Source organism: Tauraco erythrolophus, chromosome 20 (assembly GCF_009769465.1).
Source record: "Tauraco erythrolophus isolate bTauEry1 chromosome 20, bTauEry1.pri, whole genome shotgun sequence".
Taxonomy (NCBI): Eukaryota; Metazoa; Chordata; class Aves; order Musophagiformes; family Musophagidae; genus Tauraco; species Tauraco erythrolophus.
Genome location: NC_141484.1, coordinates 7,906,309 through 7,932,574, shown reverse-complemented (window position 1 = coordinate 7,932,574; position 26,266 = coordinate 7,906,309). Strand labels below are relative to the sequence as shown.

Genomic DNA, 26,266 nt, shown 5'->3' with positions numbered 1-26,266 from the left:
GGGATGAGCACACACTTGGTGACCCAACCATGCCAGAGCTTGGAGTGCACTGGGCTCCAAAGGGGATGCTCAGAGCTTGAAGTGCCATGGAGGGTCTCTGCCCACAGGAGGAGCTGCCCAGGCACTGCGGCAGCATCCGGATGAAGCACCCTTGGATCGTTCCACAAAGTCCTGCCATCTGAACACAAATCTCCCGCTGGCGGGCAGCCTGCCCTGGCTTAGGCCTCATAGAACTGCCTCTCCATCTGTTTGGTGAGGGTCCCGCTGGACATCACGGTCCGGCTCACGAACTCTTTGGTGACCTGTTTGGTGAGGGTGCTGCTGGTGCTGTCCACTCGCTGGGTCGTCATCAGCATGCCGTCTGCAACGAGAGGCTCCGTGGTCAGGACACCGTGCTAAGTACGGGTCACAGGGAATAGGATCTGCTCTACCTGATGATTCCTGGCAGAGGTTTCTCCTTAAATATGGAAAACCTCTCCAGATCAAGTGATTTGGTACTTTGCCATGTCATTCAATAAGACAGATCTTACAGCTCCCAAACTCTCCACATTGCAGCATGAACCCATGAGTCCACAAACACAAGTGGGGCAACACGGGACAACTACACTGATGTAATTAAAGATGGTCGTCACACTCCTCTGTTTTTCCCTGCTCTGAAGAGGTCTAACCTTGCAGGAAGAGCTGTGATTTGGTCCCTAGTGATAGTCCTGGGGACTTAGAAAACGCAGCGTTCCCTCTGTGACTGGGCAGCATGTGGGGAAATGACCGCAACTGCCTCTGGGGCAGAGCAGGGACACGGTGTAGAAAAGAGTCTGGTCCCACTTCATCAGTCCCGTCTGATGGACCCTCCCTCCCTCCCTTTGACACTCAAGGTAAAAGTGCCCTCAGACCTTTGGACGAGCAGAGTTCTCCTTTGCTTTCTGAGGGTTTCGAAGCAGACAGCGAGTCCCTACCTGTGAAGCGGGGATCCAGAGAGGAATGGTTGATGCTGGTTTTGGTGGTGTATTCAGTGGGGAAGGTGTAGACTTCTTCTCTCATGTACTGCTGTCCTCCAAACTGGGAGAAGGTGCCTGGGGAGAAGGAAAAGGGATGAGTCAGCCAGGAAACAACATGGGGCTTCCAACCCCTCAACCCTGTGTATTGAGCACCAACAGCTCAGGAGTTTTTTATTGCTGACGTCAGAGCCAGGTTTCGGAAGAACTGGGAGGACTGGGAAGGTCTTACACCTGTGCAGTGTAAGAAGCTGCCTCCAGGTACGTGTACAACCAGGCATAATCCAGAAATTTCATGATAAATTAAACACTGGCAGGTTCTCATGATCCGCCGTCATTTAGTGCATCGGGACTGAGACAGTGCTCACAAGGCACAGCATTGTCTGCATGGAAGATAATGTCGCCATGTCTTTTATGGAAAATGGAGTCACCACCAGAGCTGGAAGGTGACTTCAGGAGTTGTGTTCCCTGCTCCGAGAGGTTTCTTATCTTTGCATCTCCACAAAGACATGGTACTGTACCTCCATCCTGAGACTCGATGGTGATGATGCCTTCTCTCTCTGGTCCAAAGCCTTGAGTGGTCTTGGCTTGCACTTTGAACTTGTATGGGACATTCTCACTCAGGTGGGGCACAGTCAGGGTAGTTTCCGGATTGTCTCCTTCAACACAGATGTTTCTGGGCTCCCCTAATCCACACAGACATGCCAGCAGTGAAGACAGAGGGACAGTCCTTCCAAACACACTCCTCCCAACTCTGGCTGCTGTCTTGGCTTTCCCTAAGCCTTGTGCCACCACGAACTGTCTGATCACACCCAGTTCTACTGAGGGCTCATATAACCCTATTTTAGTACGGTGGTGATCCTCAACAACCAACCTCCACTGGGTTTGGCCTGTGATAAGTTACAGATCCCTCTTCTTCCCTCCACATTTGTTACACCAGACCACTCAATGACACAAAACATCAGAGTGCAGCAGCTCCCAGGCCTGGAATGAGCCTCATGTCCCCACTTCGTCTGCACCAATGTCAGCAGACGAATTTGTTGTTGGTCCCAGCAGTAACGCAGCAAGTTGCTGCCTTTGCTGGAGGTGTCTTGTGCTCTACACAGGGAATTGGGCTTCCTTAGCCTGATACCGTACCTCCTCCATGCAGCATCTCGCAGGTGACCATGTAGCCCAAGATGGACCCATTGGGTTTGCGGGGTCTTTCCCAGCTGAGCTGCAGGGAGTCAGGGGTGAGGGCAGTGAAAACCAGTGGTCCAGGAGCGCTGGGTGTGCTCAGCGTGAAGGGTGAACCTGCAGTGGCACGAGTGAGAGGTCAGTGTCACAGAGGTAGTGAGGAGGAGTCTGGGAGGGAATGAGCTGGAGGGTCTCAGCTATCTAGACAGCTAGTAGAAGGTGAGTGCATGGGGAAGAAGGTCCTGTTTCTAAATGAAAGGAAGGAAAGGAGAGCTCAGGATGTGGTAAGGGGAGAGAAAACAGCAAGGCCAGCACTGTAGACAGCAGCAGAGACATCAGTGCCACCTTTCTCTTTTCCCACATCCACCTCACCTGGTACGGGGCTGAGTGGGCTCTGCGGGTCCACCTGGGACTCTATGGTGATGACTCCTTCCCTCTCAGGGCCCCAGCCCTCCTCACTCTGCGCCTTCACCTTGAAGATGTAGGAGTGGTTGGGCAGCAGGTCCTCCACCACCACCGAGTTCTGGCTGGGGTTGGGGATGGTGAGTCGGTGCACCTCTCCTGGGACACACAGGGAAAGGGAACTTCAGGATCATGTTGCAAGCACAAAGACAGAGCCATGGCTTTTACCTAAACTCTGTCTCAAATGAACTGCCTGAAGAAGTCATCCAGGGCCCCTCCCCAGCCACTTCCATCACACTTTGCCACCAACAACTGGTAGCACAGGACGAGATGTTGTTCCAAAAGGCTTGGGACAACCAACAGCTTCTTGGAAACTCAAGGATTTTCAGCCAAAGAGAATTACACTTTCACTAACACTGACCAAGTTTCATGTAAAAATAAGATATTTTCATTCCAGTACTTCCTCCAAGTCCAACGTGATGAAAAAAATTTCAACTAAGATGTTGGAGCTGGTGGCAAACAAGTCCAAGGTTTTTTGAAGGAGGGTGACTCCACAAGCAACCCCAGGAATTTTTCCCCCAACAGAAATGGGAAATGAGAGCTGTGGGGTAGCTGAGACACTTCCTCAAGGCTACACAAAAAGCAGAGTTGGGATCAGTCCCTGAATGGCAGAATGGTTGAGACTGGAAGGGACCTCTGGAGGTCAGCTGGTCCAAGCCCCCTGCTCAAGCAGGGTCATCCAGAGCCAATTGCTCAGGAGATGACCCAGACCAGACTCTCCACCACCAGAAACTCTCAACACCAACTACCTGGTGGGCACTGTCCACCTGTTCACTGACCTCCATTGAGGAGCTGGTACTGCACGCTGTAGCCCTGCACCTCCTTCTCGCAGTGCGGCTCCTGCCAGCTCACCTTCAGGGAGGTGGGTCCCAGGGCAGAGAACACCAGGCGCGTGGGGGTGTCAGGGATGCCCAGTGGCAGCCTGGAGTCTGAGGCAAAAAGAGAACATCAGGGTGAAGATCTGGAAGCTGGGGGCTAAGGGCTGAGGGAGAGGAGGGAGTGGCACGTGCAAGCGTGGGATGGTTTCGATGGTTTGAAGAGAACATGGTGAGATGTCATCTCTGCAAGCTGACAAGTCACAGGGAGGGACTGGCTGGCTGTGCACACCTACAGTGATGTCCCATGGCCTTGAGTGCCAACCATGTGTGGGACAAGGCCAGGTAAGCTTCAAGCTCCTGTGGTACAGACCAGAGCAGGGGCCTGGGTGCTGTGTGGCCCATCTTGCTCACCCCAAAGCACCCTGAGGTCTCATGTTTCATGGTCATCTTAGATGAGGCTCTGTTAAGACTAATCCTAGCCTACAGCTAAAGCAGCCCAACACCTCCAGGAACTGTTCAGCTGGATGGAGGCAGATGAGACCAGGACTGGGTGCTCCTGGCTCCTCTCCAACTCAGCCCACTGGGACACAAGGATCATGGTGACCACAGCAGCCTCCCAGGCAGGTGACACTCCGGGAAGCTCTTCATTGACATGGGCTTTGGCCAAGGAGCTTGCAGAGGGACATATCACACGGAGCACACATTCTCCCCAAGAGTCCTCCAAAGGCCTGTGGGGAAAGACTGAGAACAACAAGCTTGTTAGGAAAGAAGAGGATGGGGACAATGAGCTGATCAGCTCGTGAGAGCACGGTGGCAGTGGTGGTGAGTGTTAATCAGCCCAGGTGGGTTGAAACACAGCTGAAGTCACCTGCGAATGGAAAGGTGGAGGTGTGTGATGGAGGCACAGACCGGATCAGGAGGAAGATCAGCGTGGCACACTGCAAGCCATGGAGAGAGGGTTTCGGGTGAGCAGTGGATGGCAACAGTTTATGGACGGGCGGTGGCTTGGCTGTTATGGGATGCGTGGCTGGGAGGAGACGCTGGACAAAGCTGTACCTATGTACTTGCAAATCCCCGCGGACCCATCGGTCATGATTATAGAGTCCCGAAAGCCAGTGCTGGGGTAGTAACCCTTCACCTTTGCCCTGCTCCTGAAACCCACATCCCGTGGCCGTGGGATTGTCCTCCCAGCATCTTCATGAATGGGAGGGAGGAGTCTCCCCGGGTAATCTACAGAAGTGGTGCAAGAGAAAGAGAGAAAAACACCATTGGAGACTTCAGAGTAGGTTCAACCTAGGTGCTGGCTCCTGCAGAGATGACTTTTTAAGGCTCAGATTTGAGGAGCCTTTTCACAACCTTCTCTCAGCACCAGCTGATGTACACACATGGAGCTGAAAGGCAAACGTGCTGCTAGATAGAGTGAGAAGTGACACATGCTCTTCCCAGAGTGCTTTGCGGCGTGAGGATGAGGATGTAGCTCCCTGTCCCGAGCACTCTGCATGTGAGGGATGGGAACACTTTCCAAACTGGTCTGGAAGCAGGGTGGCCTTAGCAAAGCACTTACACATCAGTGGTGAGCATAAGACCTTCCAGATGTCTGGTTCATAGGCCCCCTTAGCTGTTAACGCAGTCCTCACTGCAACAGGACTTGCAGGGCATGAGTCTGAAGACAGTCATGGGGGTGGAAGGGAAGGACAGGTCCCATCATCACAGTACTCACCGTGCCCCATCAGCATCGTTGAGTAGTCTCGCGTCAGCGAGGAGCTCCCCATCACCTTGTGCTCCTGCTGCATGTGTGAGCTCAGCTGGTGGTAGCTGGTGTTTGTTGTCCTTGTCAGTGTGCCACTGGCACTGCCAGGGAAGGAGAAGTCCACTCGGCCATTCAGCAAGTGCTCTGTGAAAGAGGGCACACTGTGAGGAACGTGGCTGTGGACAGGGCTGCTGTTCCAGTTTCCATGGGGAGGAAGCAGGAGGCATCACGTTGTGCCCTGCCTTGGCCGCATCCCAGCCTCAGCCATTCTGGAAGGTCATTCTGGAGCACTACATCTAGAACAAGCCACAACCACCCAACGGGGAAACAAACAGGTAAACAGAGACGTTGCTCTACACCCAGCACCAGAGACACCCGTGTGCCCAAGGTAACTCCAGACCTCGGCCTCACTGGGGCACTGCCTTGTGGTTCTCGCCATGTTCTCTCACATCTCTCCTTTGGCACAAGCACAGGTTTACAATTTCAGGTTACAAAAGAAGGTGAAAGAAAAACAGCCCTTTATGGAGGCGGTTTCTCCAAATCTCACTCTGGATCCCGTCTCAGCTGGATCTGAAAAGCAAACTCTGCTGCGTTGTTCTGGTCCTTGGCAAACCCCCATCCCTTCCCAGCAGGCCAGGAGAGATCAGCTACCCATGAGAGAGTGATTTCTGTTTAACAGTCCAGCAGATCCGCCCAGAAGCTCAGGACATTTAATTAAGGTGAGGAGCTGCCCTTGGAGGTGGCACTTAGCAGGTATCATTTGAGATTGCTCCTGCCTTGAAGGTCCAGCCTTTTGTTGAAGCAACTTGCTAGCAGGCTCCCAAGTCCATGCCGAGATGGGGGTTACCTTGACACTCTCGTGAGCAGACACACCAGGACAAGGTTCTCAAGCAAACTACAGCACATGAACAGTGCGTCACGCCAACAGGAGGATGGGCACAGGAGGGGAGGAAGGGGACATGTACTGGGGCAGACCCCAGCTGCCAGCCCCTCGGCTTGGAGCAGGACGAGACAGGACACTCAGTGCCGTAACGAAGCTGTCCTTCACCTGCTTGAGGCCGGGGGGTCCCGCTCCTCGTCAGGCTGTCAGTAGCCATGTCACCATCCTCCTCGCGGAGGAGACCCTCGGTGTCCGAGGAGAGGCGGCTGCTGCCAGAGAGGCGGGGAATGGTTTCAGGTGGGAGCCTCCAGGTGATGCGGCGAAGATCCAAGTCTTCTCCCAGCAACTGCACATATTTCCACCTGGAGCCTTTTGGGACAACGCAAGCACTGGTGTTGGCATGATCTGCAGGGGACAGAGTGGGCTACCCACCACCTTCATGCTGCTTGCTGGGGCGGGGAAGGGGCAGGCACTGGTGGAAATGACACCTGTTCATAGCCCATCTCACCAAGTGTTGGCTGATGAGTTCAGGTGGTAAAACCATTGACTGGTAGATGGAGAGAATGTGATATGCATGGGGTTTCTCAACCTCAGGGCTGTTTTCCAGCCCTGTGTCCATCACAACAAAAGGCAAGAGTCGAAGTCCCACCACACGCCTGTCCCTGTCATGAAGAGTCTGTGACAATTGTCCTCTGCTCAGGAGAGGTTTCCTCACTCCTTGATGTGCACATGGGACGGTTGGACTCTTGGCGTTCCCATTACCTCTGCTCCCTGCAAGGACCAGGGACTTCGATCCTGGATCGCAGGCCCTGGGGAACCCCCCAAGGAAAGACCCTCCAGATCCTCCTGACAAGCCTCATCACTTCACTTATGGCCCATCTTCCCCTCATTGTCCCAGTAAAAGACAAGGGATCCAACCCTGCTTAGAGTGAAATGATGGAGGAAGAGCGGCCAGTGCCTCCCCAACACTTGGTGAGTTCCCTCCTGTTGGCTTGGCCAAGACCCTGAGCATCCAAGGGACTCAGAGGTCAGTGTCTTGCCAGCCTTTGTTTGCTGACAGTAACTCTCACGGTCCAGTAAAATGCCAACAGGAAGGGAAGATGAACAGCAAGGGCCATGGAAAGCTCCTCTCCCACCCTACGCTGAGCTTTCTCTTTATCTCATGGCTAAGACAAGGAGGCACCGGTCTTATTTACATTGTGACTACTCAGGCTTTCCCATGGATGCAGCTACTGTGCTTTGGAAAGGCTGATGGTCACCAGCTAGGTGACTTCGATCCCCCCATCTCCATGAGGAGGAAAGGAACAATGAAGCTCATTGCTGAAAGCTGTTAAGAAAAATCAATGTTAAAAATGAACTTTGCAAAACTTGGAGCAACCTACCTGAATCATCAGAGACACTGGGACGCTTGCTGCCGGCTGGGGAGCGAAGCACATCTGCACTGTACATCAGGTAGCTGTCATAGTCCTCACCTCCCTCAGCATCAATGATGGGGACGTCAGGGATGATGGGGACTGGAGAAGATGTGGAAAGTGCTGTTAGACATGCAGCTTAAAACCACACAGGGCTCCCACACTCAGGGTGGCCTTCAGCTTTCACCAGGGTGGCTGGTGCAGCAGAGCGAGCAGGATGTGGAGAAGCAGCTGGAGTGATGGTGAGCACTTCCCAGCACTGCCCCTGCCCCCTCACTCCCCACCCAGGCAGGGCAGTAACTCACTGGACATGGGGCGCTTGGGCTGCGTAGCAAGGTTGATGGTGGCTTCTCTCTCAGGTCCCCAGCCGACACCATTTCTGGCCTTCACCATGTAGCGGTAGGGCTGGGACTCCCGCAGGTTTTCTATCAGCACCATGCGCTTCTTCGGGTCTTCAACCAGCACCTTCTTCATTGGGCCAATGGGTACTGCAAATACGGGTGCAAATATCACCCATGAGGTCACAAGACACAGACGACCCCACAGCACCCCTCCTTTGGCCAACAGGCTCCCTGAGGTTTGGTGTCAGGACACCTCGGACAAGGCACAGCAGCTATTTGGGCTGCTCACGACAGGCATGACATTGTCTCGGGGAAATTCCCAAACTGAATGCTGAAGTCAATCTGCAGTGGAGGTCTCCTCTTGCTGGTGTGTCACCAAATAGCATCTTTCTGGTCCCCTAGCCCTAGGTCCAGACCTATGAACTAAGTTTTTAAAAAGAACACCAACACGAAATGCTATGGAAGTGAATGAGAACTGAGAGCGCTCCGGGCTTTGCAGGAATAAATACTGAACAGTGATTTTCTGTTCTGCTTTCAAGAAGTGACTCCTCCAGATCCCAGTTTTCACAAGAAATGCCCTTGGAGCTCTTGTTCTGCCGCTGCTTGGGTCCAGCCCAGCTTGCTGAAAGCGTGCTCCAGCCCCTCAGCCTGGCTGAGCTGCCACAACTGCCCTGGTCAGAAAACGAGCTCTTACCGTTGTCCTCATTGACGAGTCCATAACTGACTTCATAAGCTGTGATCTCCCCGTTGGTTTCTGCAGGCTCAGCCCAGCTCAGCTGTGTCACAGTGGAAGACACGACGTTGAAAGCCAAGCGGCCGGGCTCGCTGGGGACTAGAAAGGCAAGAGCGAAGGGTCCAGGTTACCGCAAGCCAGAGCGCGCAGATGCCCAGAGCTCCCTGGATTGCAGCTAGGAACTGCTCAGTGCTTGTTCCCAAGACCATCAGGGGGTCAGGGTTGGAGCCCTGACCACATGCCTGGTGCACAGACACCAGCTTGGTCCCACGTGGTGGGAAGCAAGGTGCAGAGCCGCTCACCGTCCTCAAGGGTGCGGCAGTGGATGATGTCGGAGTAAGCTCCTTCACCCATGGCGTTGTAGGCACAGACTTGCATCTCGTAGTCGCAGTAGGGGTAGAGGTTACTCAGCTCTGTTGATGGTGCTTTGACATCAATGAGATGAGCTTCTGACTCAGGGTCCCCTTGGATCCAGTATTTCACCTGACAAAGCAAGAGCAAGCCATGATTCCTTCAGATCCTCATCCCATCTCTTATTAGGTCTGCTCTGGGAAAACTGAGGTATTGTGCCATTCCTCTGAAACGGCAGGCCAGGGCAGTCTGGGAATTTCATGATAAGCAATGGAAAGGGAGATGAACCCACCAGGAATCTTTCCTGCAAATCCCAAATCCACCCATCAATGATCCCTAAGGGATGGAGGGGATCAGAAGGGGTGAGCTTGCACCCTCTATGGGAATCTTCTCACCATCCCTTCGTCACAAGCAACTGTGTTTATCAAACAGCTGCAGGATGGGACCCACACCCTTCCCTCAGATCCACTCACCCCTTACCTTGTACCCCAGAGGTTTTCCCGGTGGAGGAAACCAGCTGAAGCGGATTTCCCTGGAGCTGAGAGCATGGGCATTGGGATTAAGCGGTGCACTCAGGCGGCCTTTGGGCGTCTGGGAGACCTGGCTCATGCCAGTCATTGAGGGGACACCATCCACCACCTCTGCAGACACGAGGAAGGAAGGTCATGTCAGTGCTAGTCCCCCATGGGGAAGGAGAAGGAAGCATGCTACTGCCCAGTACTGCCCGGCCATCCCAAGTGAGCCTCTCAAAGCACTTCTGAAGGCTAGATGCCCACCGTAGGGAGGGGAAACTGAGACACTTGGTGATGACATCCCCCAGAGCCACACAGCAAGCTGGCACCAGAGTTGGGCTCAGACCCCTGGAGTCCTGCACCTCTTGCTGCTTCTCACAGGTTGCCCAGGCAGGAAGAAATGAAGAGATCACCTTCTTGCCTCTGAAAATCTTTAGCTCTATCTGAATGTATTTAATAATGCTTTAACATCTTGATTGATTGCCCTGTGCAGCCACGAGAGAAGACAGAGATGGGCAGAACCTTCTCGAGTCGCCCAGTTCATTCTCCTGGAAACCCACCAAGTCCATCTGGGAGCTCTCTGGAGCCTCTCCAGCCCCAGTGCCTGCCCCTGAAGTGGTTCTAGTTGGTCCAATGACAAGAGACTTTCTTGTACCCCCAGTGTTCCTGGCCAGTACCGTGATAAATACCTTCACATTATCGACCCGCTTGATGACAACTCTTACAGCTCTGGGGGTGCCTCTGGCACACCCTCAGCCTCTGCCCATCCAGCCACAGGAACCACCAAGCACAGCTCATGGCAAGGCCCTCCTCTCCCCTATTTTTGTAGTTTTTTAGTCAAATTCCCAAGGAAGAGGAATGAAGAATCCACTCTATGTCCTTTCGCGACGTCGATTATCCATCTCCTTCCCACCTACCGCCTATTCCCACTAACGCCTCTAGAGGGAGGCCCAAATCTACCAGTCGGAGCTGGAGGAACCTCCTCATCGGTGCTTTTCAGGTGAGGAGCCGGGCTGGAGCTCTGTACACCACCTCGGGGTGGGCCGCTCCGGTGTGGGGGTCCCACACCCCCAGCTGCCATTCCCCACCGCCCGCTGCCAGCCTCTACCTGGGTCGGCGATGGTCACCGTGGTCTGGGGGTATCGGCCGATCTTGGCACCATACTTGGGGTGGAGGAGGTCGATGGCAAACTGCTTGAGCTGGTAGTTGTGTAGGAGGACATCTATTTCGGTCAGCTCCAGCAAGGGGACTTGCACCTCCTTTCGGGTCTCCCCAGGCTGGAAGACCAGGTCACCCTCTGTGAAGATGTAATCCTGGAGGAGAAGGAAGTGGTGCATGGTCACAGCCCACAGCATCCATGAGAAGGCTCCCAGAAAGCTTTCCCTTTTCTCCCAGTGAATCTGCACTTGCCTCCCAGTGCCCACAGCTCAGGGGGCAGCCAGCATCCTCTGTTTCAGATACAAGCAGCCTCTCAGGTCCCTGAGGCATGAGGAGCAAGGGATGGAGAGGAGCATCTGCCCTTATGGTAACCTCAAGCCTTGGGACTCCCCTCTTCCAGCCACATCCCCTTTGAGCCTGATGAACTACTCTTCTGCAGCCCCACCGTCAGACCCTTCCCAGCACTCTGTGCCCACCTGTTCCTGCCCGCACAGGCCAGGAGCATCATCCTTACCCTGCCGTTCTTGGCGGTGAGATCCCGAGTTCTGTAGGTGATTTGGGATTTCCCATTGTCTATGATCTCCCGGAGGACAGGGATCTTGGCCAGCTTATCAAAGCGGCTGTGGGAATAGGCTGGCTGCAGGAATGTGATGAGGCTGCTGGCTGTAAGGGACGGGAGAGAAGGAATGTGTAGAGCAAACACGTGAAGAATGACATTACAAACTTGCAGGTGTCCTCCCTGAACAGAATTCCTGTCACCCATGGGTGTGAACTGTGTATGAAATATTACTACTTGGGTGGGAGACTCTACCACTCCTGACTCTTGCTCCCTGCTCAAAACAAACAAGATGGGAACAAAGGCAAATCGCTGAGGACATTCACCTGCCCCAAACACAACATAACAGCGAAAAGGGTTTACTTTACTCCAGCAACCTATGAACTGGAGCTGAGGCATATGGTCAACCCTGGATGTTCCACAGAACTGGTAGCATCTAAACTTGTGGTGGTCAAACGTTTGGGTCTCTATCACCAGGATGACAAGCCTCCCTTGGATGCTTTATCAGACGCTCTAGTTTAGACCCAGGTGACTTAGAAGTCACCAAGCAAGCCTCTGGCCTGTGGTCTGCGGGAGCTCAGATACGCAGGCTGAGCCTTCCTTAGAAACCACTTCCTTAGTCCATCTGGACATGGGACACACAAACACAAACATCCTTCATCTCATGCCATAGTCGCTGCCCTTCACCTTGTTCTTTGATGATGGTTATGTTGACAAGCCTGCGTCCAATCTCTGCAATGCCAGTGGGGACATCAATGGCCTCCACCTGCAGCTGCTTCTCATCATCATCATCCTCCCTGATGAAGAGTGGCACACGGACATCGACCAGCTCCACGGCCTCTTGGAACTCTACCATCCCATGAGCATCTGCGGGAAGGGGCAATGGTGAGAGGTGGGAAATACCCCCTCTGCCGGGCCAGGAGGCAGCACTGGGCTCTGCTCCCTACCTTGGTCTGAGGTCACAGTGTAATAACCCGGTGAAACCTTCAGGTCATTGAAAGCCTCGTGAGAAACATGCTTTTCCATCACCTTGATGATGTCTGACTTGGCTGAGCGAGGGGCAGTGAGCACTGTGTCCACAATGGTGTGGTCCTGCCTGCGGTCGGTGGGAAGAAACAGCCAGGTAAGAGCCGAGGCCAGATCTGCTCATCTCACATAGCAGCTGGAGGGGCTAATGAGCACGTGGGGCATTCAGACACCCCACACACGGGTGTACAAAGAGGGAGGGGCAGCACCGGGGAGGGCTGTGAGTTCCTCTTACCTTTTCCCAGAATTGGGCTGTAACCTGGGGGAAAAAAAACCCAAATCAGAGTGACTAAGGCACTTGGGGAGACAAAGTTCTGCATGAATCACAGCCCTGTGCAGGTCTGAGCTGTGGCAGGTGCCCTGCGGCTGCCAACCTGTCCTGCGGAGCCCGTGGCCTCACCGCGTGTTCCTTCCTGCCTGGCTGCTCCCTCCAGCCCTGGGTTTCCCAATACCATGAGGAACATGCCCACGGGGGAGATCACATCCAGTTGGAGCCATGGGGAGGCTCAGCACCGGCATCCCCAGACTCCTCCATCCTGCACCAGGCACTTGTGCACAGGGCTGAAACTTCTGAAGTTGATGGGAATTTTCCCAGCAAGATGCCCCCAGGATTTGTCCCTGTCTGTAGGAGTCTCAGGTCCAAAGCCAGATGGTCTGGGCTCTGCTCCGCAGCCCCGGTGGGTGAAGCTGCTGCTGGGGATGGCTCACAGACCGTGCTCCCTCCCAGCATCCCAGATTTCACACCCCAGACCTCCGGACCACCATCAAGAGGACCCTGGTCCAACCCTGCCCCACAAGAGGACTCTTCCCCAGTGACTCACCTGAACTTGGTCTGCTGGGGCTTGTGGCAGCCGGGGATGTGCTTGAAAACGTCATTCAGCTGCAAGGGGCAAGAAGGACTTTGACAACACATCCCTGGCTGAACAGAGGGGTGTTCAGCGAGCAGACGCTGCTGCCAGCAAACACGCGAGCCCTCTGGCCACCACCGGGCCCTCCCCCCTCGCCCTGCCACACCAGGCAGAGGCCACCACATGGTTTTTCCCCAGGACATGGCAATAGGCTGCGAACTGAAGCCAAACAGGAGCTTCAGACCACATGCCCCGAAGTGAACCTCAGATCTCATCAACGTGATGCTCTGATAATTCTCACAGCTGTGATCTTAAAATTTGTGCTTTCTTTCAGAAAGAGGAAAAATTCCTTCTTCCTTTCAAGAGCTGTCTGTGTTCACAGGGAATGGGACACTCCCCCTCATCGCAGACACTCCCTCAGCGAGGTGTCCCCCAATCCCACCCCAAGCCCCCCTCGTGCCCGGGCTCGTACATTCTCCTCCACTTCCTTGCGTAGCTGCTCGCACTCCCGGGTGTCCGGCTTCACCAGGTTCTGCGTGAAAAGCCGGTTCAGCCTCAGAGACAGCCCGTAGGGAACTGGAAAGAGAAATTCCCAAGTCAAACTCCTTCCTTCTTGGTTGGGCAAATAACCCAGCCAAGAGCTGGAAGCACGGGGACAGGCGTGACACTTGGTGTCCAGATGCCATAGCACTAGCACCCAAACCCCATAGCAGCAGCAGAGAAAACCCTCTGAGATCAGGAGGGCTCACTGGGAAGCTCTGTGCCAGATCCAGCCAGAAAACGACAAAGGAAACAATGTCCAATGGTGGCTTTGGATTGATGAGGAAGCGAAACCAAGGCTGGGTCACTGAGCTAACGAAACTAAGACACATGCAGGTTACATCCACCATGAGGCCAGGCTGTCAGGAGGTCTCTCCAAGGCTACCCCTGATCCTGCTACAGGGCTGGATGCAGGAACATGCTGCTCAGCTTCCCCCGAGATGGAAGCAGATAAAGGAACAGGCCCCCTTGTAGTGCGCTTGGAGGTAACGCCGTGGCTGCTGGAGTTGGGGGCCACCACCAAGGGTTCATGTCCTTTGCAGCACCCACAGCATCTCCTCTGCACCCTGTTCCTCAGCTATGGCACTCACTGAGATCTTTGGGGTTGGTGGCAGCGAGGGAGGTGAAGCCTTGCTTGTGAACATTGTTGTTGATCTTCCAGCGGACAGTGTCCCGACCCTTGAGGGACCCGCTGCGGACCATGGGGGTGTCCAGGTGGTCTGAGGACATGAGGCTGTGGCGAAGCATGTAGTGGTCCTCCTTGAAGCCAACAGTGCGACCTGCAGATCAGGGGCAGCGTCAAAGTCTGGGCAGACTGGGACAACACCAGCCATCAACTTCCCAACACTGGGGACTTTGTCCTGAGAACATTTTTAGGGCTTCCACCACACCAAAGGTGTCAGGAATGGAGTGGGGTGGAGAGGGTAAGGGGTGTCCACGAAGGGGGAGAGCACATCACAGCAGCTAGGCCTTACGAGGGACACTGGTCGGGGGAAATCCAGCAGTAGGATTCCCAGCAGGACACACCAGGGTGCGGTGCAGGGAGGAAGGGCAGCAGCTCAAGGGATCTGTGGCTCACGCTCTCTGCTAGGAGCTTCTCCCCTCATCCACCTCCCCAATCCAGAGAGGATGAGGAGGGACACTTACCCCAGCATGCCCCCCAACCCAGGAAGGCAGTGAACCCCACAGAGCCCTCTCCCCCCCAGTTCAAAGGGCTCGTACCTCGTGAGCAGCAGGGAAGCAGGGCCAGGCAAGCCTAGAAGACAAATGGCCAAAGACATGGTCACTTTGAGGTCAAGGTCAAAAAACCCCCCTACGTCTCCAGCTTGGAAGGATTCACACCAGCAGATGGATGAGGCTCTGGAAGCTGATTTTAGACAGACACCCCTTCAGTGGGGGAAATCCCAGAGCGACTTGTGCCAGCGACAGCGGAGGTGATGGTCACCACAGGGACCGGCCCCTGACAATCTGGCCATGATGGAGGTTGGCTGGATTCTGGAAATTTGTCACATTTTTGGTCTTTATCTGGTCCTCTTGAGGCAGCTGGCCAAGGCACTCACCTTGCAGCAGGCGCAGAACTTCCAGCAGAGCAGCAGCAGCAACCCCAGGAGCAGGATGAGGAAGATGAGCAGTGGGATGAGCCAGAGGAAGCTTCCAGGTGGACACTCTGCAAGGAACAGCAATGTCACCCCTGGGCATCACCCACAGGAGGGTGGACAGGGAAGTACTGCCTGCAGCTGACCCTGCCCAGGGTCGCAGCAAAGGGACGGAGCAGGACCAGAGTCACTGGTCACTGCTGGTCCAGACCCTGGCCAGGCTGGACATCCCCTCCTAGTCCCTGATCACCTTTTTTCTTCTGCACACGGACGGTGGTGTTGGGGAGGACGGAGGGGTCTCCCTCCAGGGTGTAATGGTACGTGCAATCGTCCTCCTCGTCCTGGAAGGAGCAGTACTCGCTGGCCTCCTCTGCAGACAGAGAGGGGACACGATTACAAAGCCATCAGGACCAGGACAAGCTTGGGGAGCAGCCACGCAAGCACACGCGCATGGGCAGGGCCCACGGGAGACACAGCACGTGTCTGCACCCAGCTCTGACTCTCCTGGTACCTTTCTTCAGCTCTTCCACCATCTGGATCTGGAGGTGGCACGTGCCGCAGTTCCCTTTCGTGTTGCCCGTTCCCCAGGCCTGGCAGCGAACGCAGTCCCGGATGCTCTCGCACACAGCCTGGAAGCCCTGGGCAGAGAGGGAATGGGGGGGACGGTCAGGAGACAGCCCAAGGGGAGCAAGGGAGGACGTCGTCTCCAGAAGGCAGAGCTGGAGAGGCAATGCCATATCCTTATCCTGGCACCCAGGCAAGGTCAAAAAGAGGAATAACAGAGAGGAAGTAGTTGACGAAGGCAGCTCCAAAATCTCTTACACCAACAGCCTGCATTTGGGCAGCAATTAGATCTTCTCCAAGGGTTTCAGGTGGCCTTCCCAAAATACAACCAAGCCAGCTTCCTCTACTCCCACGATGGGATTAGCTCATGTTTGTGAATGGGGAAACTGAGGCACCAGGCCATGAAGTGGCTTTTTCCAGTCTCGAGGCTGATCAGAACGAGCCAGGAGCTGAGCCTCAAATCTCTGCCCTTCACCAGTGCACAGAAAAACACAGATGGACATTCAGCAGTTGCTGCTGGTCAACTGGAGGGCAAAGCAAGCCCGTGGCTGCAAAGCAGCTCCCATGCCAGACCATTCCTGGACACCAAAGGCAGGACAGGCAAGGCTAACCCCTTGCTCAGGGTTTTGCTCCTGGCTGAGATGTGCCTTCATCTCTGCTTTGCTTTCTTTCCCCAGAGGATCTACACGGGAAGAAGCGATAAACCCGGAGGAGCCCCAGGCTGAGCCTCACCAGGGAGTAGCTGATTTCGCAGGTGGAGCTGGTGTACAGCGAAGCCTTGTCGCAGATGCACCTGCCGCACTCGCACTTCCCATGGTTATTGCAAATGCCCTGGGAGGGAAGAGGTGACAGTTGGCATCTGAGAGCCATCGTAGACGTGCAGCGGCGCTGGGAGCCGGCAAAGCACTGGCTCCTGGCAGCCCAGAGCCTTGGGCACCGGGGCGGTTTGCTGCAGCCCTGCCCGGCCCAGTTGTCCCTCGTGGGCAGGACCTACCCCTCGGCTGTCGATGCAGGTGTCGTTGCTCGTGGGACATTCACAGCCCGGACCTTCCCAGCCGCTCTCGCACACGCACGCGCCCTTGGAGCAGCGACCGCGGTCTGCGACACGAGAGGAGGAATTACCCAGGGACTGGCGCTGTGTGGCTCCCCCAGCCCCGTCCGCTGCGTTTTTGGGGTGCAAAGGGGCTGCAAACAGCCTCCACGGTATCCTCCTTGCAAGTTTGCAAGTGCGGAGTCCCCACAGCCCATTGCCCGTCACTGAACCTCCTGTGCCAGTGCCACCAGCCCCGAGACACCCCGGCTGTACCACCAACGCGGCACTGGGCACGGTGCACCCCGCGGTGGGGGGACGTGGGGATGGGGCTGCCCTCACCATTGCAGAGGAAGCCAGAGGTGCGTGGGCACTGCAGGACGTCGTACTGGCAGAACGCCCCGTCGAAGCGCTGCATCAGGTCCTCGGAGTAGCACTGGCACTTCCCACACAGGCACTCACCCCGGCCCGAGCACGGCTCTGTGTCCCCGGGGCGGATGCAGGCTTCGTTGTTGGGGGACGATGCCGGGGAGCAGTCGCACGTGTCCCCTCGCCTGGTGAGAAGGAGATGGTGCTGAGAGGTGGGAGCAGAGAGCAGGACAGCGGGGGCCTGGCCTGGGGACCGCACATGGGTGGAATGCCCAGGGCACGAGCGTGTGTTGCTGGGGGTCCCGAGACCCAGCAGAAACCCTGGGAGGGGTACAGAGCTGGACAAAGTCCTTACCAGCCTGGGTGGCAGATGCATTGTCCACAAACGAAGTCCCCATGGAAGCTGCACTTGGGCGAGTTAAACTCTTGTTGCTGTAAGAGAAGAGAGAAGACGTGTCACCACATGGGCTCAGCTGTCCCCAGGGCCATTTCAGGAATCAGAAAGGCAGATCTTAGGGCAAGGTTTTGTCCACCAGGCCAAGCTCAGTCATAGGACAACATGCCCAGCTTGGTACAGGCAGTGGTGAAGATCTTGGCCAGGCTGAGCCTCCACTGAGCAATGGTGAGGAGTCAAGCAGCACCCACATGCACCAGCGGATGTGTTCCCACCCCAGGCTGGCCAGGAGGAGGTCATCTCTCTGCAACACACATCCCCTGCATACCTGCTCACAAGGGCACACATCGCAGACAACAGAGGCCGTGACTTTGAGGCTGTCGCTCAGGGACGTGGGTTTCACCTGGATAACTCCCTGCCGGTCCTTCTCAGGGAGGCTGCAGACGTGCTGCCCGCCAATGTACTCGAGCGCCTTCACGCGCACGTTGAACTTGCCCTGGAAGGAAGGGACGCACCGCAGGGGTGAGCCAGCTCTGCTGGACCACACCGATCTCAGATGAAGAAGGAAGGAGGGAGGCAACAGAGGGCTCAGCCCCTCGCACACACCTTCCCTGCAAGGCCATCCAAGGACTTACCACTTCCCCACGGGTGATGTGGAAGGAGCCAGATTCCGTCTTTTCATACATCAAGGAGGTGAACTCTGTCTTCATGGCTTTGGGGACGAAGTCAGCCCGAATGTCCATCTTGGAGCGGATGCGCTGGGTGGCAGAAGAGAAGCACAGCATTGATCTTCAGCAGTAAACCTGTGATCACCCCACCACCTGCCCCAGAGGTGCCGCATCGTGCCCCCTGCCCACTCTCCTGGGCAGGAGGTGCCCACCTTCTGCCTTCCCTGGGAGTGAGAACAAAGCCCCAGAGAGCATCGTTACCTCAAAGGCTGTGCGGAGCAGCTCCACAATGTTGGAAGAGTCCTCCTGTAGCACCCCGATCTCAGAGATGGGGAAATACTTGTGCAGCTTCTGCAGAGAGACAGGAGCCCCCTGAGCCAAGGCCTTGAGAAAACTCCTCTAGCACTGAAATGGGCTCTTCTTTGTGCAGGGCTTGGACCGGAGACCTCCAAAGGTCCCTTCCAACCCAAATTACACTCCAGCTCTGGGTTCTCACTGCTTTACAAGAAACAGACACCAGCACAGGGATACCTCTAGCAGTCCAGATTCCTGCACCCAGTAGTACTCCCGTAATTCAAAGCAGCCCCCAACGCACTGTCGCACCCTCCCAAAGCATCAAGGTGTTGGTTTAGCACTTGGGGACAAGAGATGGGAGAACACTTTCTCCTCACAGCCAAGCTGCAGGCAGAGAAGCAAGAGTCCTGAAGGAAAGGTAAGCCCACGTGGCACCACCGCCGTGGTTTCCTCACCTCATAGTAGCTGTAGGAGTGGTTGGTGACAGCAAAGATGGGGATGATGTTGTGTTGGCCCAACAGGCGTACCAGGGTGGGCACGGAGGGATAGTCCTGCTTGGTGTCGTACACGTAGGTGCCATCGGTGTCTAGGTGACACTGCTCATCATTTCTTGCCAGGATCCCTGCCAGGACGTTGGTACCATCGGCTTCATAGTGAAAGGCAGATTCAGTGGAGAACACGAGCAGGTGAGTGCTGTCCTTCCTCCAGCCAATCTTATCCTACAGACAGGGAGGGTGAGAAGGAACCTTTACCTCCGTGCGTCCCAAACCACTGCACAGCACTTGCAGCTGTGGGCAGGCCAGCACTGGCAGGAGCTGGAAAACCCAAGGGGCAAGACACCACCTCTGCTTGGCAGCAAACTCAACCAGCTACGTGGCCCTGTGAACCTGAGCAGGTCTCTGCTTCCCCCATCTGCGCCCTCAACGCATAGGACATCTCCCAGCAGCTCAGTGCCAGGCACACACGTGTATGGGGGCAAGCCCACGCTTTTTGGGATGTGTTTGGAGCTGTGCTTATCCCTCAGCCAAACGCAGCCCAAGCAGGATCTTCTTCAGGGAGCAGAGTTTCACCGCCACGGGCAGGAAGGGGGACAGAGCAAAGAGCACACGTGGGGTGCCCTACGAGCAGCTCCTCTGCTGGGGCTCAAACACCAGGGACACACACACAGATGCTCAAAGAAGCAAGAAGAAATTTTTGACATTGAGGGTGGTGAGGCACTGGCACAGGTTGCCCAGAGAAGCTGTGGCTGTCCCGTCCCTGGAAGTGTTCAAGGCCAGGTTGGATGAGGCTTTGAGCAACCTGATCTAGTGGAAGGTGTCCCTGCCTGTGGCAGGGGGTTTGAAACTGGATGATCTTTGAAGTCCCTTCCAACCTTAACCATTCTATAAGACCTAGGAAAAATTGGGAATGCAAAACAACTCGTCGCCGGGAGCGTGCGGCTGGGAGGGCAAGAACTGACTGTATTTGAGCGTGTAACCTGTGCTCCCTGGCTCTCGTCAGCTGCCCAGCATGCTGCTCTGTCACTCATCAGTATCAAGAAGATCCACTCATTAAAGACAGAGCCCTGCCCACACGGCTCCTGCACCCCTGGCCACCCTCACCTTGCAAACAGCTGTCTGCAGGATGGCATCAAAGCCACCCTCGGGGGCATCCAGGTTGCCGGAGATGCGCTCTTTCCTGAGCTCCTGGCTGAAGTAGTTGATGTTGCTGGTCAGGCGGATGACGTTCTTGAAGGAGAAGGGGGAGTCGGCGTTGTTCCAGGGCTCACGTAGTCTGGGAGAGAAGGGGAGAGACGTGTTTTTGCCGGGGGAAGGAGCAAAGGGATGCTGGGGTGCGAGGGGAGGAAGGGCGAGGAGAGCACTCAGGGGCTGAGAAATCCCTCAAGGGAAGGCATGAAGTTGAGTTGGGAAGCCATCAGCACTGAGAGGAGGGGTGGGAGCGGTAGAAGGGATGAGGGCAGAGCTGGACAAGACAAGCCATGCAATTCGTTGTGGCAGAACCAGGAAGACAGGAAGGTAGAGGAGGACACTGCTGGCATTGGTACGGTGCTACAGTGAGCCTTGAGGACAGGGTGGGGAGGCCAGAAGGAGAGAGTTGGACGGAGGTTCTCACACCACAGATGGAGAAGATCGGGAAAGCCATGGAGAAACAGAAGGTGCCTGCCCTCCCCTCTCTGCTCCCATCCTGGGGACCCGTTGGCCTCACTCACTTCTCAGGTCTCATGTCTGTCTGAGGGGATGAGACTTTGTCCACAAACTTGCCAAATCCGATGGTGTAATTGGATGTCAGGGCTTGCAGGAACTCCGCTGGGAAGAGAGGAAGGGAGGGAGGAGCGGAGATGTGAATAAAGAGATGTCTGCAAGGTTGCTGCTCCAGGGTAAGAAGTCCTTTCCTGGGCATCTTCTCTGCTGGTCAGGTCATAGATAAGACTCCCAAACCATCAGCTTTAAGCTCTTTGGGTTTATCTTTGTTGGAATAGAAACCTGTACCACTTTTGGTAGCCCCTTTCCAAGACTGGAGCTTCTGCAATAGCACACACCACACCTGTAGGTTCAAGATGCCAAAGCCACCACCCATATGGACTCTGCAGGGCACCAGCCTTGCACTATGAAAGGATAGAGCAGACTTGATGATCCCTGCGGGGCCAGGAGAGGCATCCCCCAACAAAGCTGCACAAAGCAGCGATGATAAGAAACTCTAATTAAAGCAGCCGCCTCCCAGCCCTTTGCCAGTTGCATCCCTTTCTCCGATGCTGGCAGAGAGCTCAGAGCCGCAGGCAGGAATGAGCTGCCTGCCTCCAGCAGCACAGGAGCTGGCTCCCCTTTTCTCCCAGCTTGGGTCTCACCTAGGTTTTGGCCCATGCTTTTGAGGTTGTCTAGATCATCAGACATAGAGTAGGAGAAGTCCATGAGGATGTAGAGATCCACAGGGCTCTCCAAGGGCTGGAAGACATCCATGTTGAAGCTCATCTCCTCCCCAGCTCGCAGCCGCATGAACATGCCCTGGGGGGACACCTGGGTCCTCTGCAGGGACGTGTTGATACTGAAATTCTGCAAAAAAAGAGTAACATGAAGGGGATGGACTCCATCTCCTGTGTAGATGCAACGAGGAGGAGGCAAGGAGCAGGGAGATATGCAGGGAGTGGAAAGGCAGGGATGATCATGCTTCCTTCCCTCATGCACAACCGGGGACAGAGGCAGCTCCCCTGTGTCTACATGTGCCCAGCTGGGCACCTCCTCCAGACCTTGGCATTTTGCTTATATCCATTTTGAGTGAAAATCCACCCCAGCTCTAAGTGACCAGGGCTGGTTGCCAACAGGTTCATTAGCTAGCTAACACAGAGCATTGGTTTTGAGTAGACCCTACATAAACAGAGCTCTGGACTTTGCCTTTTTCCTGCTGAAGACTCCAGAGGAGGATGAAGGACACGAAGGACACTGGGGAGGTGGGACCCCTCCAAGCAGCCAGACTCCCCCCAGTTGTGTCCCCAGCACCCACCTGCTGGGTCCGCATCTCGCCGCGGGTGTACACGATGCTGGCCTCCCCGCAGCCGTACCGCAGCAAGTTCTCCCGCAAGTCGCAGCGAGACTCTTCAAAGCTCTGGCAAGGGGGGCGAGAACGACGTTACGAGCAGAGAAAGCAGCAAATCCTCCGCGTGAGGGGGAAAGGCTTTTGTCAGGAAAGGGGGTTCCTCTGCTGAGACCATCAGCGAGCCTTTGGGAGCGGGAGTGGGGCAGAGGGATGGGGACAAGTCTCTCGCAGAGAGCCAAAGTCCCCCAGCAGCAGGGAAACGCAACCACCAGTGGGTTACTGGGTTGTCTGGGGTGAGACTCTCCCTCCATCCCTCGCACACACTGTTTCAGATCTGGCACACCGACATTTTCCAATAAACCCCTGAATTCCTGCAGGTTTGACCTGCACACCCCTTCCTCCCCCATTTATCCACACCAAAGGAACCCCACGCCTCGGTGCTTCTCATCCAGACCAGCTCTGCAGAGATAAGCTGGGGCCAGAAGCTGACCCTGCTCCTGGTTTCCTCTCCTGGTTTCCACCAGGGATGGTGGGATCCCTCCGCTGGCAGGGCGGGACATGGGGCTGTGGGCTCTGCAAGGTCTCACCTCATCGGTGCAGAAGGAGCAGTCCTTGTCTACTCGGATGCATTCGGTGCAGCTCTTTGCCCGGGACAGCACACAGCGGTTATCTATGGGGAAAGATCAGGGCATCAGGGATGGAGAAAACCAGGTGAGCCATGGGAGGGCATGAGAAAGGCTGATCCTGTTCCCAGAGAGTTGGTGGAGATTTCCCCTGGGTGGTTAACAGCAGCTGGCTACAAAACGGCAGCAGCGTAGCAAGAGAGGAGCCCCAAATTCTGGGGAGATGGAAATCAGGAGGAAAGGCACAGGATAGATCTCCAAGGGACTTATCCACATGAGGATGGGTGTTTCCGGAGCCCAGGAGGGATGTGCACAGTCCCTGCGGGGCAGCACCAAGCGGACGGACACACGAGGGCTGCACTCACTTTTGCTTCTTTGGCAGAGGCCAGTGGCACAGAGCAGGGACAGGAGGAGCAGCCCGGCACGCACTCGCGGCAGCACATCCATCCTCTTCCTCCTGAAACACACAGATGGCCACGTTGAGGAGAGCCGAAAGGTGGAAACGGTCCCAGAGACAATGGAGGCAGCTCTGGCAGAGCCTCTGCCAGCCCCGGCGGTGGGACAGCCCTGCCTGCCTGGGGAACCTGGCACCTGGGAGCAATCTCTGATCTCCGCAGGGCAGGGCTAAAAGCAAAACCAAGCTCTGGCATGTGTGAAAGGCTCAAAGTCCCCAGGAATGCCGGGGCAGGGCAGCTGCCACGCCACAGCACCCTGGAGTTGCGGTGCCAGGCTTGACAGGTTCCCCAGGGCAGTGGGGTCGGTGCAGGTGGCTGGAGCACCGTCCACACATGTGAGCGCCAACCATATCAAGACCTTGCTTTTCCTGGTGAGTTTGGGGAAAAAAAGAGAGGAGGAAAACAAAGCGACTGTCTACATCCCTCCCCAAAAGCAAAATAGACCCCTCCCTTTGGCTATTTCCTATCACACTAAAAGTTTCCAAGACGGTTGAACCAACAATAAATAGAGGGTGAGGCCTTGGGAAATGACAGACTTGAAACTTAGAAGCTGCTGAATGAATCCGTGGTCAAGAGCCCGGTAGCTCCCTCTGTCCTATCCAGGGCAGCAGGACCCCTCAGGCGGATCCAGAGGCCAAATCCTAAACAGAGTGAACCATTCTCCCTGCACCCACACGTGACAGAAGTCAGCATTTGGACGTGGGAAACAAAAGCGACAAAGCTGGAACTCGAGCTCTGCGGCTGCGGCACCGGAGGGCAGCTCTGACTCCAGCACCCAGAAGGGCAAGAGAGAGCAGTCGAGGAAAAAATCTAGTGTAAAGACATCCTTAAAACATCTCCTTGCTGGAAGATGCAAGTATGAAATAGAAGACTCAAATGGATTGTCTTAGAGCTGCTTGCTGTGTGAGCCCTGACTGCGAAGTAAGCGAAGACAACATGAAAACCACTTAAAACAGGGAAGGAAAATGGGAATAGTTGTTGCGTGCAGTGAAGATGTCTGAGTTCCTAGGGGGACATCCAGCACAGACCAGTCACTTGGTGACTCAGCTACTAACAGTCTGACCAGGGGCCCAGAGAAAACCCTGGGAAGACCCTCTCTAGCCTCAACAGTGTTGGATCTCGCTTGGCCTCTGGAACCTGCGTTGGCCGCTGGAGATACACTGAACGCGTGAAGCTGAGCACTCACAGAAGTCATTGCAGCACAGGGCTCCAACCAGCCTGGCATCAACACCAGGGGACACATCCCTTGATGTTCATTCACACTTTGTTCTCCATGACAGTCACTGGGTACACCAGTAACACATGACAAGACATTCATATCTCATTTATCTCATCAGCTGTGCCCAGAGAGCTTTATCACAGTAATTAATGCCCCAGAGCTGAAACACGAGGAATATGGAAACCTTGGAGCAGCATCTCTGCCAGGGATACCCAGAGAAGCTTTGCTGTTTGTCAGGACCTGGTAGCCAATAAACTGTTATTTTTATGGGTAAAGGTCCCAGCTGAGCAAGGAAATCCCTCCACTTCCCTCCCACAGCCCCCAGGCACAGCTCCCTGCAGCGCCGACCATTCCCTGCTCAGGCTCTTCGCGGGTTTGACTTCGAGCAGTCCCCCCCGGGCCAAGCCCCAGCACGGGCTCTGAGGCCGGCAGTTATCCGTGTTCCTGGACATGCCCATGACCTCCTTCAGCAACGGTCCCTGTGCCACCACTTGCTGGCTAACGTCATGTCCCTCACCACTGAGACGGGCGGGTTTTGAAGCCAGGAAACTCCCTTTGTCCCCTTGCTCCACCCCAGCGAGCCACGCCAGTGGCAGCAACCAGCCCTACGGAGACGTGGGGAGATGCCAGTTCGAGGTGAGATGAAAGGGTAGGGAAGTCCTTTGAGCCTGTCAAGGGAAAACACAGGGAAAACATCCCCCAAGCACTCGGCGGATCCCGTCTCCCATCATGGCAAAGGCCACGAGGAAAGGGCTGAGTACGGGGGAGCGGGTTGCTCAGCTCACACACCCAAGGTAGCCTCAAAGCACAAAGCTAATTTATCTTCCTTTAATCACAAGTCAGGAAAGAGTCACCAAGGGATGGACGGACACACCCTGAGCCTTAGGCACATAAATCGCTGTCACATCTTTCCAAGTGCTGAGATAAAAAGCCATAAAACTCAGCACGATATTAACGTCCTGTTGCCCCGTGAGCCGCCAACCTCCGAGGTGTTGGCTGTGCCGTTGCCAGCGCGCGGGGCGTTGGCGGCACCGAGCATCGCCGCTGCCAGCCGCGGGAACGCAACCCGTAATATTTGTGCAACAATGTGTGAGCGGCCATCCCTCCATGTCCAAAGCATCCTCTGGAAGGGAAAACACCACTTTCACTTTGAAAAAGCTGCAGGGGTTTGGTTGGATTTTCATGACGACAACAATAAAAAAAAAACTTGTTCAGTTGTGGAAAACCAGGGAACAAAGCAAAGCAGCTCCTGGCTGCACACAAACATCCTACTCCGTCCCTGACCACTGCTCCAGCCTTTCCTCCTGATTTCCTCCCTCTCCCCAGCCTCTGCTTGCATCTTGGCATGGCTGACAAATCCAGAAAGACCCTGGGAACATCCAAGCTTGGAGAATCCCGGACTGGGTACCTCATCCTCAAAAACCAGGGGGTGCTCCAAAGAAACCGCTGGAGCAATGAGACAAGGGTCAGAGCTTTGTCACTCTGCCCCCTCCCCGTCCCAGCAGCTCCATGCTGGGAAGGACAAGGCTGACACCGGGCATCGCCCCGGGGTGGATGAGGGAGAGGGATCAAGGAGTAAGTTCTGATGAACCACGAGCGCGTGGTGGGAGCCTGGTCCCAGCTGTCATGCGGGGACACCCAGCAGGTTGGGGACACGGGAGCGGGAAGGTGAGGGAGCTGCTCGAGGTCCCCGGCGCAGCCTTTCCTCCCTCTGTGATGGGTGTCACAACTTTTTGTGGCTGCCAACACCCACGTCCTGCCAAGGGGTGCCCTGGGGGTGCATAGGGGACTAACGCCCTGGTAGGTAGGAGGCTTCTGGAGGAGCATCTGCCTGCCCACGTGTGCCGGGGAGCACGGTGCTTGCAGCGTGCTGGGGCAGGCAGATGGTGCTGGTCACCGTGACCAGCCGCAGCGTGGGGCTGGGGGTCCTGAGGGAAAGCTGATAGTGATGGAGGCAAAGCAGAACGGC

General features: G+C 55.6%; 1 protein-coding gene across 3 annotated transcripts; it reads right to left on the bottom strand.

Moving 5' to 3' along the window:
* Positions 1-218: 218 nt before the first annotated feature.
* ITGB4 (integrin subunit beta 4) lies at positions 219-23,085 on the bottom strand. Of its 3 annotated transcripts, none has more exons than XM_086624341.1 (40): positions 22,989-23,085; positions 22,588-22,670; positions 21,968-22,069; positions 21,315-21,519; positions 20,679-20,775; positions 20,071-20,242; positions 18,925-19,188; positions 18,437-18,526; positions 18,143-18,265; positions 17,836-18,003; positions 17,469-17,545; positions 17,087-17,298; positions 16,709-16,812; positions 16,447-16,545; positions 15,662-15,788; positions 15,401-15,520; positions 15,115-15,221; positions 14,777-14,810; positions 14,146-14,334; positions 13,488-13,591; positions 12,989-13,047; positions 12,403-12,426; positions 12,089-12,237; positions 11,829-12,008; positions 11,100-11,248; positions 10,536-10,740; positions 9,396-9,556; positions 8,867-9,047; positions 8,526-8,663; positions 7,796-7,978; positions 7,461-7,592; positions 6,247-6,447; positions 5,169-5,342; positions 4,505-4,678; positions 3,410-3,559; positions 2,541-2,729; positions 2,130-2,285; positions 1,514-1,678; positions 954-1,070; positions 219-361 (listed from the first exon to the last, which is right to left on the bottom strand). In XM_086624341.1, the coding sequence occupies exons 1-40, from the start codon at positions 23,068-23,070 to the stop codon at positions 219-221; spliced, it is 5,589 nt and encodes a 1,862-aa protein (XP_086480467.1). In that variant the 5' UTR covers positions 23,071-23,085. The 3 variants fall into 3 exon arrangements, with proteins under 3 accessions (XP_086480467.1, XP_086480466.1, XP_086480468.1); XM_086624340.1 differs by having other exon boundaries at positions 22,974-23,076; XM_086624342.1 differs by lacking the exons at positions 4,505-4,678; positions 6,247-6,447.
* Positions 23,086-26,266: the final 3,181 nt, after the last annotated feature.

Coding starts and splice junctions, on each gene's coding strand:
- ITGB4 (XM_086624340.1), bottom strand. CDS start 23,070: ATGGATGTGCTGCCGCGAGTGCGTGCCGGGCTGCTCCTCCTGTCCCTG. Junction 12,009..12,088: donor CACTGTGACCTCAGACCAAG/GTAGGGAGCAGA, acceptor CCCTTCCCGCAG/ATGCTCATGGGATGGTAGAG. Junction 9,048..9,395: donor GAAAACCTCTGGGGTACAAG/GTAAGGGGTGAG, acceptor TTGCTTTGTCAG/GTGAAATACTGGATCCAAGG.